Here is a 12457-nt window from a genome sequence, read left to right on the forward strand (position 1 = left end):
GTGTGGAAAACGGAGGGGGAGAGAGAAAAAAAAGGCGTTGACTTCCGATTCCCTCTGTTATAGTAGAATAAGGCATTATCATCGAATCTGAACTTTTTACATTTCTATAGCAGTATGAAATAGCCATTTCTATATCAACAAATCAAACTAATCAGTAAAACCCAAAATCATAGTATCATTTTTTCCCACCTCAAGCACAAAGTCCAGAAGCGGTTTCCAAGTGGAAATAAAAGTACTTAAATTCTTTTCTTTTATCAAAACACTCAGTTTAGCCATCTCTGCTAATTCCATCAGCTTTTGTAGTCATTCGTCCATGGTGGGAATCGAAACATCCTTCCATTTTTGTGCATAGAGCAGTCTTGCTGCCATCACCATATATATATAAAATCAGCCTTCCAAATTTCTTTTCCCCAAGTCTTTTTCCATTAGACTCAGAAGGAAAGTTTCTGGTTTGATCTTTATATTCACTTTAAGAATTTTCTGCATTAAAATATGAATCCTACTCCAATATTTCTTTGCTTTATCACATGTCCACCATAAATGATAAAAAGTCCTTTCTTTACATTTACATTTCCAACATGCCTTTTTACTATATTTTGACCCAAGTAAATATCAAGATCTTAGTGGAAATAAATAATAGCATTCCAACGTTTCCCACAAAGGATAGTCTTCTACATTTTCAATGCTCAACGCTATTTTTTTGAAATATTAACCCTCATGTGGTTGGTTGTATGAAAAGTACAAGGCATACTGGGTCTTGTCACTAGCCTTATTGCTAAAGAATGCCACAATTCTTGCTTCCCCTGACAAATTCTGATTTGTTGTTTAGGTTGTCAGAAGACAGATACAGAGAGCGGGGCGGGGAGCCATTCAAAAGCACAAGGACAGAGACACCTTTAAACATTTTCAGTTTAGCAATGGGGTTAGATAGGGATAGTGGCATCACCATTTGAAAAATAAAACTAAATTTAGCTGGACTCAAGAGTTGGCAAAGCGTTTGTCTAGACTTGAATGCAGTTAATTTTGTGTACTCTGGAAGATTCTTTTTTGGAAACTGAGCAATAACCCTTAAGCGCTGGAGCGGGTATCTGTGTTTTTTTTCCCAGTGGTGCCACAATCCTTTCCTACCAATATCAGCACAGTATAGTTCTTCTTCCCTTCAATCCGTTGCATAGTACTGTTGTTGTTTTTTTAATCTGACCTAACCTGGAATCTTTATTTCATTTATTTAAAACATTTCTATCCTGCTTCCTTACAACTACAAAGATACGATTATCCAGTTCTTTTCCTTTTTCCGTCCAATCTCTTTCCATGGGATTCAGTCTAATTAAAAATTAGATCACCTGACCGTGTTTTAGGATGGTTTTACCAAAAACTGGCATTTACTTCCAGTTTTCAGCAAAACTGTGCCAATAGCGAACCGTTGGTGCGCTTAATGACTGTGGCGTTCACTTAACAACCGTTGGGGTTTGCCTAATGGCAAGTTAGGGGAAAAAGTGCAATTGGCTGTAAATGTGGTCCGATTGCCGAGTGGCTGAAGTGAGGTCACATGACTGCAGGGAAAGGGCGATCATCAGAACTTTGAATCCAGATTGTAAGTAACTCCAACGTTGGAGTTACATCGGATCGTTGAACGGTTGCTAAGTGATCCATCATAAGTCGAAGACTACCTTTGTAGGTGATTTATTTCACTCTTGCATGGAGTAAGATTCTCGATGCTCCAGAACATACAGCTGATGAGGGCAGTGCAAAATCTGCAATTAAATTAGAAGTAGAAGGTGCCATTTACTTCATCAAGTCTGCCCCTTGTACCCTGGATGACATTCCACGGTCCTTATTGTAAGCCAGTTAAGGTGAGCATTTTCAAGCTACTTTTGATGGGTTGAGTAATGTTGTGAAACTCACACAATTAGATCAATAATAACAAAACTTTCTTCCGTTTTTCAGGATATATGCTATGTACAATTCCGTGAAAGGATCTTGCTCAGAACCCATCAGTTTCATCACTCGTAGCTCTGCTCCAGAATGTCCTTTTCCACCCAGACCTTCACACAGGACCAAAAATTCCTTGACTTTGCAATGGAAGGTAAATCTTCTCTTGAGAAAATGTGTGTGTAGGCAGTCTTCTCTCTTCTGAAACTCTTCAGATTTCCGTTCTCTTCTCCTTAAGCCAGGTAGATGAAACTGATCGTTGGGGGTGTATATCTCCACCATGCCTTGAAGTTGTCAAGCTAGGAAACACTGTTTAGATTTTCTCTGCATGTGAACATATGTTGTGTCTGTGTGTTTAGAAAAATATGAATGAACTGTTTTTCACTGCGTCCAAACAAGGCAATTTAAAAGGATGAAGATTTTTTAGGTGGAAAACTCAGCATCTTGGCCTTCCAGCTATCAGGAAAACCGAGACTTGCTAATTATCATTCTTTATTAAATTTTTACACCGTTAAACTTCTAGTCCCTCTGGCTGATTCACACACACACATAAAAACAAAAAACCCAAATAAAATGATTGGTTGATTCTGTATTACAGGTAGTCTTCAACTTACAATCACAATTGAGTCCCAAATTTCCATTGCTAAACGGGACAGTTCTTAAAGTGAGTTGAAAGGGACCTTGGAGGTCTTCTAGTCCAACCCTCTGCTCAAGCAGGAGAACCTACACCACTTCAGATAAATTGTTGTTCAGTCTTTTCTAGTTGGGTAATGAAACATCTGCATGCAGCCAACCAAGGTCAGATAGCATCAAGAACTCCATCATACAAGTTTTATTTGTTTATTTATTTTATGTGTAAAAATTATATCCCACTTTTTCTACAGATGTTCAGGGTGATGTAGATTAAGGATCTTTCAGAAGATAGTACTATTGCAAATATCACTCCTACAAGTTTGACACCAGAATAAGGGATTATTTAAAGCAGATAATAGAGTTAATGTATCATGCATAGGCAATCTTGTTTTGTCACTTCCAGCTACAGGTAGCCCTTGGATTTTTCTGAAACGGTATAGGGTTTCCTGTCTCACCTCCAAGGTCCCTTCCAATTATTATTATTATTATTATTATTATTATTATTATTATTATTATTATTATTATTATTATTATTATTATTATTATTATTATTATTGCTTTTTGAAATGAAGTCTCTGGATGAAAATGCTCTTGAACCTGGTACTCCCAGTTCAAGTCCAACATCTTAATTACCATACCACACCAGCTCCTTTAAAATGTGTTGCTCTCTTGCCTCGTCTTGTGTCTTAGAATCCAGCATGTAACTGCTGTGACTGAAGATGCAGGTTACAACCTCATTTAATAGGAGGCAAGAATTCTTACACTCTTAATGCTTTTGAAAAAGAGCAGTCTGTCAGCCATGAAGACCTCAGTGAGATTCATAAAGATCTTGTTTTCCCTTCCCTGGCACTGCCACCGATCTAAGCTTTCCTGTCCTGTCGTGGAATTTTCTGCTCTCTCTCTCTCTATCTCTCTTTTTTTTTTTTGAATAACATTTATTCCATGACCTTCTCCAACCTTCCCTTATGTTTATTTACACAGGCCCCAATTGACAATGGTTCAAGAATCACCAGCTACCTTTTAGAGTGGGATGAAGTAAGTGCCAATTATTTTAGGGGGAAAAAAAACACCTTTGTCCTTTACCTTAAACTGTTTCTACACACTTTATCAAATGCAGGGGAATGAGAAGGTGGAAAAATTGTTCCATTGATTTATTGATTCCTTATTTAAAAATAATGAGCATTTCTGAATATTTTTACATATACTTATCCTCCCAAATGTGTTTCTTTCAAGGCTCTTAACATCGACAGTTTTGGGTGTGGAGGGTAAGATTAATGCTTCCTTTTCACTCCCTTTGCCTTGTTATAAAACAGACTTGCTGTAAAATCAGGTTTTCAGAATCAGTCTGATACATAACCACGTTTCTGTGGGAGTCAAAGGCCCCTAAATCACAAGTTTGTTTACAAAGTCTCATTCCAGGAATAAATTTCAAGTATAAAATTTACATTTCCCTAATACAAAATAGCCCTCAACTTACAACCACAACTGAGCCTGGAATTTTGGTCATAAGTCATTGCTGTCATAGGTCAAGTCACCACATGAATGGACTCAACTTTATGACTGTTTTTATGATGGCTGTTAAGCGGGCCACCATGTTTGTTCAGCAAATCACCCATTTGTTAAGTGAATTACCCGGTAATAAGTCTAAATCCAACTTATCCAATGGGCATTTCATTTTTGCCATTTTTGGCTGGAAAATTGCAAAAAAAAGTCATAAAATCTGATCACGTGGCTTCAGGATGCTGCAATTGGTTGAAATGCGGATAGGTGACTGCAAGTGATGATGCAACAGTTGTAACTTCAAGGACGGATTCTACGTATCTTTTTTTAACTGAGTTATAACTTCAAATGGTTGTTAAATTACTGGCCGTAAGCAAAGACTATCTGTATGTTGGAGGAAGCCAATCAGCTATTAATATAACAGAAGAAACGGTCATCAATTAAATCTTTGCCTGTTAGTAATTATTTAAGGCAGAGAAACGGTGATTTCATTGATTCTTAGATTTTATCTTAGCTTAATAAGCTAAGATAAGACAGCCTGTTTGCAGTTAGTATATTCCTCATTTCAGCTAACCAATGGCAGTTTAGAACATAATAATTTAGAACATAATAATTCTTATTATGTTCAAACCCAGGTCTCATCTTTTTAATGTTGCTTTAATGTAATGGCTTGTTCAGAAAATATTGACCAGATGTTCTAAATTAATACTTAAAGGAACTGTCACAATTAGGAAAAACAAAATAAAAATACAAATTGAGTTTCTCATCTATTTGGAAAGAAGCTGGTCTGAATCTACATAGAAGAAGTGGATATATTTCTTCTGTGTGAAAGGCGAGGGAGGAAGAATATTCATTTATTTATAAGATTGATAGACTGCCCATCCTGTGGAACATAATTCTGGGCAGTTACAACAATAAAATCACAAAAAAAGAAAAGGAAAGGAAAAACAAGAACAGCAGGTGCTTCATCCATCATCTACAAGAGTATACTGAAATTTTATAGATAAATATGAGAAATTTCTGATGAAATTTTTGATGAAAGAAAAAAATACCGTAGTTTGGGAAGGAGAGTTTTCAATTTACTAGTTACAATTAATTTTATCCTGCATCCAGACTACAAATTCCTTCCCTCCCATCTTTCCTTTCCTCAGTTTCTCTCTTTCTCTGATAGTTGTGATGGAGAAATAGCTCTGGTTGTATACACGTACAAGTGGTCCTCGGCTGACAATAGTTTATTTAGTGACCGTTCGGAGTTACAACAGCCCTGAAAAAAGTGACTTATGACCATTTTTCACTCTTATGACCGTTGCACCATCCCCATGGTCATGTGATCAAAATTCAGACGCTTGGCAACTGACTCATATTTATGACGGTTGCAGTGTCCCGGGGTCACGTGATCCCCTTTTGTGACCTTCTGACAAGCAAAGTCAATGGGGAAGAAAGATTCACTTAGCAACTGTGTTACTAGCTTAACCAAGCTAGTTATGCATTTATTCACTTAACAACGGTGGCAAGAAAGGTTGTAAAATGGGGCAAATTCACTTGACAAATGTTTCACTTAGCAACAGAAATGTTGGGCTCAATTCTGATCATAAGTTGAGGACCACCTGTATAAGAGTCAATAGGTATGCTTAAATGGTTTCTTTCTTTCTTTCTTTCTTTCTTTCTTTCTTTCTTTCTTTCTTTCTTTCTTTCTTTCTTTCTTTCTTTCTTTCTTTCTTTCTTTCTTTCTTTCTTTCTTTCTTTCTTTCTTTCCAACCCACCATCTTTCCCCTCACATTTACAACTAGTTGCTTCGTAATTCTAAATATATCTCTTTTTTTGTAATATTTTATTGATTTTCTCATTTTACATTTAAGTATTTAAAAAGCAACGTGGTGGCTGGGTTAATCGATAATTCAATAACATACAAAAATCTTTAGTACAAATCTCAAGCTACCACATCAAATATTTCCTCTCTTTTTTCCTTAATATCTACTGTCTCATATTTGAACTAATACAGTTCTTATTATATCAATTAAGTAAAAATAGCAGTTACATTTATCAATACATTTTTAGCTTATACATATCCTAGTTGCTTTAACATTCAATTTTTATAGACAATCAATGTCCTGTTGTTAGTTTTTCCCAATTTTTAGTTTCCCATCAATATTCAAATTTAACTTTTAATATTTATATTTCCAAGTTTTAAGTGACCAAAATTTTCTTTATCTCAGTTCATAACAATATCTAGTATTCAAAATACATATCTTGTCTATTTGAGTATATTCTATTTTAATTAGTAATATAAAATCCTCTCTAATAAATCAAAACCCCAATTTTCTTCAGCCTTATTCTGGCTGCCAGCTTGCCTTCCCTGTCAGTGCTTTTAAGTCATCAAATAGATCTCCCTCGGGTTGTTATATATATTATTTAAAATAAAGGAGACATTCAGTCGCCATTTTTTTGGAAGGGCTAGCGAATCGTCTCTCTATTATGCCAGATCCCCATAGTTGTCCTGATATGTTTGTCTTCCCTTCGGTCTGTTCTTCTTCTTGCTCCTCAAGTTTCTTCTGGTTTATATAGAAAGTTTTTTCCATTTTCAGTCTTGTCAGTCCCTTTTCTGGATTTTCCATTGACTGTTGGTCAGTTGAATCCTCTATCAAAGTATTTAATTGTTCCATTTCTTCTGTTAGCTTCTCCGTAGTTGATTCTTTAATTATATTCAAATTTTGGGTTCGTATATCTAGGCTGACATCTTGTTCTTTTCTGTAGCATCTTATTTCATCACAAGCTGAAAGAATGGTTTCATGTATTGCTTTCAACGTAAAAAGAATCTGTTCCTAGTCTTCATCCATATTCTCTTAATGGTGTGTTAAACTGAGGGCTTTAAAGTCAGAGGATGAAAATAATTTTATAACTGAGTATAGAACACAGCTGAGTTTCTCACAGCTGATATTTGTCAAGGTTGAAAAAGTCTTATCTGTAGTTTGGGCTTCAAGCCAAGTCTCCTTTAGGCAATAACAAGTTGTAATATCAAACTTGGCCACAAGATGTCACCAATGCCCTTTAAGATTTTTTAAGTCCAAAATTTTTATAATCCTTTTTCCAATTTTATGTCTTTTTTGTAAATAAAAACCAAAGTCTTCAGTAAAGATAAGAAATCTTTTGGTCCCCAAATTTTAGAAGCATATAAATCCAGTTAGATTAAGGTTATTCTTTCAGCATTTTAACTCCCCTGGATAGTCAGTCACCGCTATTCTTAGAGGGTGGGATAGAACTTCCCTTCCCTCTCTCCTCACAGGGGGAAAGATACTTTGGGCAGCTTTTACAGGAAAAGAAAATACTTAGGATTGAAGAGAGGTTCAGATCTCACACAGTCTCATTCATGCTGCTTAAGAAGTGCCTGGTGGTAAGTTTGACTTCGGCTGTCTGCAGCCTAGTGACGAGCCATATTTCTATGGCCGGTCTTTCATCCGCCAGTTTGGAGGGCTGCCCCGGATCAAGCGGAAGGGCTCCTTGCTTGTCGCCCCTACAGGGTGACTCTGGACCCTTTCCAGGGTCCCCCAGTGGAGCGAAACTGAACATGGAAGACGGAGCTCGCCTTCCAGTGGCCGTGATGGCAAACTGGAAATCGGGCTCCGTAATTCTAAATATATCTTGTATACACAATTACAAATAATCTTGCCCAGGAAATATATCCAGGCAACATGAGGATAAACGTGAGAGAGAAGTGAATTAGTACAGTACTCTGTTTCATCAACAGATGCTTTGGTTTGTATAAACTCTGGAGAATTGCTCTGTTTTTCTCCAGCAGTGTCAAAGCACAACTGATATATTTTCATAGAGTGAGTAGGCTTGTCCCAGGGCTGCTGACCTTAAGACAATAATAAGTATTGTGAAATTTAGGAACGTAGGAGAGAGGATTTGCCTGACTTTTGTACATTAGCATTAGTGTTTCTTCTCCTCTGTAGAAAAGATGGAGCAACCCTTTGTAAAAGCATTCTGTTTATATCGGACAATGAAATTGGAGGGAAAAAATGAGAAATAACTTAGGATTCTAAGAAATCAGTAAGTCAGATGGACCATTTGCTTTTGGTTCTTGCTCAAAACTGCCGCTTGCTTGAGAATGCAAAAGTTTCCAAGCAATTAATGCCTACATTAATTAGAAATGTCAGCCAACCTCTGCTGTCATTGGCAGTGGGATATGAAAAATGATACCTTGTGAAATAATGGGAAAGGCTCCAATTGGGAACATGAAAATGTCAAATTTGATAGCAAATTTCTGAGCATATGTGAAGGATCATCTTAGAATCTGAATAATCTGAGCAGCAGCATCCAAAGGTTATTCAGAATGTTTCTATAGATGCTTTTGCATATAAAATGCTAGCCTGTTGGAACAAGTTCTGAGTCACTTAAACTTGACAATAGTCCTAATTGTCCATTGCAAGAGATCAGATTTATTGGAGGAATAGCATTTCCTTTCAAACCCTGTTCTTTGGTGGTTGCAGAAAATGTTGCAATCTGGGAGAAAACCATTAAGTGAATAAAATCTGGCCACAAATATTTCTTAATGTTTCTTGGAAGGACCAGTTGCAAAAGTACTGAGAGGGAATGGAAAAATGGAGTGAAGGAATACCAAAACCATCTCCAGTTTCCTTGAATCTAAGTTCTTATCCTTCGATGACCTTAGTTCCCACATCCATGGTCATCAATTGGGATAACTATAACATCCAATGAATTTGTGCCTGTAGAATGAAATCTCCACCACTGTAATTCTAATGGTACCTAACATTATGTCTGACATAATGCTTTTTGCAATATTGGACTATAAAGATATGTGTCACCCAAAGGCCCCTTTTAGGTCAAAATTTGGCCAAAGCTGAATCAATTAACTTCTGATTGCATCTGACGATACTTCAAAGGCTAGATAGTTTTGCTGCATTTCCTCTTGAGTTGCCGTTTCCCATTGGTGGGATTTATTGTTGTTCCTGGTTCCTAGGAATTTTTTCACCTTCTGTGATGGAGGAAGGGAATGTATTCCAGAGGATCAAAACACAGCAAACTTTACATAGTTTGTGTGAGAGTAAGAGAGTTAAACTGGCTCCTTCTTAGTAGTTCTCAGTAGATGTTGAATGGTAGAAGTATTCTGTTTTAGTTTGGCATGATTTCTGTCTATAGATGAGGGAAGTTGCTTGAAGGACCTCAACGTGTCTTTCTTGGTTTTTGGAGCCTGACACCTTCCTGATGAAGCCAAGATGCCTGCGCCCCTTGCCAATCTTCCTTCCCTCATTCTTTAGAAACAGTTGGAGAAATTATTTAGCCACACACCCCTCACAGTGATTGGTTCCCTTCCCTTCGGATAATTTTTTCATGACCCCATTGGGCATCTGGATATCACTTCTGTTTTCCATCGTGTTCACTTGCCTCGCCCCTGGAGAATCATTGTGAAGATATTCTTGTGGTTAAAAACTGTTGCGAAGGATAGAAAGGCGAGATTAATAGCTGAGTGGAAATGTCCAGGAAGAGTGCATCTTACTGTGAAGATGAGTAAACAATGAACTGTTTATGTCCAGTCAGAAGAAAATGCTCTTTGCTTTGAGGGGGGGGGGGAAAGAAAAAAGAAATTAAAAGAACAAGCTCATAGAACTCACACCTTTGTCTTTCAGGGGAAAAGGAGTAATGTTTTCAGAGAATGTTACTTTGGGAACCAAAAACATTACAAGGTGACAAAGCTGTGTCCTGCTGTGGGTTACACATTCCGATTAGCAGCTCAGAACGATATAGGCATAAGGTAAGTCCGGGTGCCTGATTGATAACATGCTTCAGCCATCCGTCATGCTGTTTCTAAAGGCCAAACTCAGTTAAGAAAGAAAAGCTTTGCTGGAGACCACAAAAGATCCTTTTATTCCAGCATCCTGTTTCTCACAGAGGCCAACCAGATGCCATTCAGTGTTGTTTCAGGGGACGGATTTTTCATTTCAGAGAGAGTTTTGGGCTAGCTTGCTTAAAGCAGAAATGCAAATGGATACACATCGAAGCCTAGTATGAAAGAGCATCAAATAGGCATAAACAAGGATTATAAAGAGAAGCACATCCCAGTCCAACTCCCAGGAAGTATTTAAATAGTGGAAAGCAGAATCTTGGTAAAAATAGTGCCAGACAGAAAGGCTGTCAAAAATATCCAGCTCTTGTATTGTACCTAATATAATTTAGAACATGAATATAGAAATCACTAATGATCAAAGAATGGGGAAATGTCTATCTTTTGGATCTCAGATAGAAATCAAATGCTAAGTAAAATCACCCCTTGCTGAATTGAAGGATTTCTGAACTTGTCCATATTGTCTCTAATCTGATAAGTATAGCTGAGAATCAATAGTGTAATCTCTGTTTAAAGATGGAGAAGCTTCTGTTATGAAACACAGCCGAGTTCTTCCTTTTTCAGAGAGAGAATGGAATTTAGCATGCACATAACACACGTCTAGCAAACAAAGAAAGGGCAATTAAAATAATAGACCCACTGCACTTCCACACGGTGTAATTCCAAACTTTTACCAAAGACCCTCCTTTCTCTCTTCCCCATCTCTCTCCCCCCTCCCTCACTCCACAGTGGCTTTAGCCAAGAAGTTGTATGCTACACTTCAGGAAACATCCCTCAGATCCCTTCAGCACCAAGACTGGTCCGTGCTGGGGTAACGTGGATCACACTGCAATGGAATAAAGCAGAAGGTTGCACATCAGAAGAAGTGATTACGTACACCTTGGAGATTCAGGAGGAAGATAATGTAAGTTCTGAAATCCAAAATAACAGAGCAGAATAACAGAGTTGGAAGGGACCTTTGAGGTCTTCAAGTCCAACCCCCTGCTCATGCAACAAACCCTATCCAGGGATAGGCAACCTTGGCTCTTTTATGACTCGTGGACTTCAACTCCCAGAATTCCTGAGCCAGCCATGCTGGCTCAGGAATTCTGGGAGTTGAAGTCCACGAGTCATAAAAGAGCCAAGGTTGCCTACCCCTGCCCTATACCATTTCAGACAAATGGTTATCCAGTCCCTTCTTTAAAATCTCCAGTGGTGGAGCACCCACAACTTCTGGAGGCAAGCCATCCCACTGATTAATTGTTCTCACTGAAACATCTGCAAGAAAACAAGTCCAGAGAACACCACTGACCCCTCATTTTTATAATGCCCCACGTTTTGCTTGGCCTTCATAGAAAGCTAGCATTACAGGGTGGCCATAATAATTCTGTCCCATGCTCTAAATCAGGAGTGGGGAATTATGCCCCTTTTATGACCTGTGGACGTCAACTCTGAGAATTCCTGAGCCAGCATGGAATTCTGGGAGTTGAAGTCCACAAGTCATGAAGGGGTCGTAGCTCCCCATCTCTGCTCTAAATCCATAAATGAAGCTGAGCCAACAGCCAATTCTAAAACATTCTCAACTGTCCTTAGTTTCTACTGGACCTTGCGGTGTACCAACAGAGATTTTATTTTCTTGTGTGGGTAGCCGATGCATTTTGTTTCTGTAGAGTTTGCGCAATGTGCTTCTGTAACACTAATGCACCCAAGGGAATGTAATGTCATCTCCTCAATTTCCTGTGAGAGACCTAAGGGGTCCTTTGGATTGTTCCCCTGGACTGCAATCCTATCCTAACAGCTTATTGTGGTAAATGAATCATAGAAGTCCTTAAGTATCTGAAAGGCCTTTTAAATATCTGACGGAGTGTATTATAAAGGGTTCCTGATCTGTCCATCTTAAGACGGCTCCTAAGAGATATTTGTTCTTGGCAATTTTTCCAGTTGCACTCAAAGGGAAATTGCTACACCCATCCAAAAACTTGGTTTTACATATATTGTTGGCATTTTGCCCCAACATTTTATCCTGCGTTGGGGAGCAGTGCCATACTTCAATCTGATTTCCATACATGCTAGCACAACGACTCAAACTGTTGATACATAAAGAAACAATATTGCATAGCTATTACGTTGCTCCCTCCCAAAAATGTTCTACCTTACTTTATTGCTTTGGCAAAGCTCCCGGGTTTTTGCCAGCACGTACCTGATGGACAGATAGGATGTTACTAAAAGAAGAACATTCCTCAACATGAGTAACATCGTACTACTAAGTGTGTTGTGGTTTTTCTTTTTGACACAAGAGGGAGCCACTTTATCAAAGTAAAAACATTGAAGGGCCCTTGAAGCTATTATTACAAATGGAATGCAACGGGAATTTAAATTCTTTCTCTTTTTTTTAATGGTAATGATTTGCAGGGATAGTCAACCTTGGCTCTTTTATGACTCGTGGACTTCAACTCCCAGAATTCCTGAGCCAGCACAGCTGGCTCAGGAATTCTGGAAGTTGAAGTCCACGAGTCATAAAAGAGCCAAGGTTGACTACCCCTGATTTAG

The 12457-nt window shown here is 38.1% G+C and overlaps 1 protein-coding gene across 1 annotated transcript in view; it reads left to right on the forward strand.

Annotated features, from left to right (window-relative positions):
- FNDC3B (fibronectin type III domain containing 3B) overlaps positions 1-12457 on the forward strand; it is a 201170-nt gene that overhangs the window by 134805 nt on the left and 53908 nt on the right. The window contains exons 9-12 of the mRNA XM_015814932.1: positions 1948-2086; positions 3547-3600; positions 9714-9838; positions 10658-10832. Of these exons, the coding sequence (XP_015670418.1) occupies positions 1948-2086; positions 3547-3600; positions 9714-9838; positions 10658-10832 (493 nt within the window). The remainder of the gene's footprint in view (positions 1-1947; positions 2087-3546; positions 3601-9713; positions 9839-10657; positions 10833-12457) is intronic.

This window comes from Protobothrops mucrosquamatus, unplaced genomic scaffold (genome assembly GCF_001527695.2).
Source record: "Protobothrops mucrosquamatus isolate PMUCROS unplaced genomic scaffold, P.Mucros_1.0 scaffold298, whole genome shotgun sequence".
Taxonomy (NCBI): Eukaryota; Metazoa; Chordata; class Lepidosauria; order Squamata; family Viperidae; genus Protobothrops; species Protobothrops mucrosquamatus.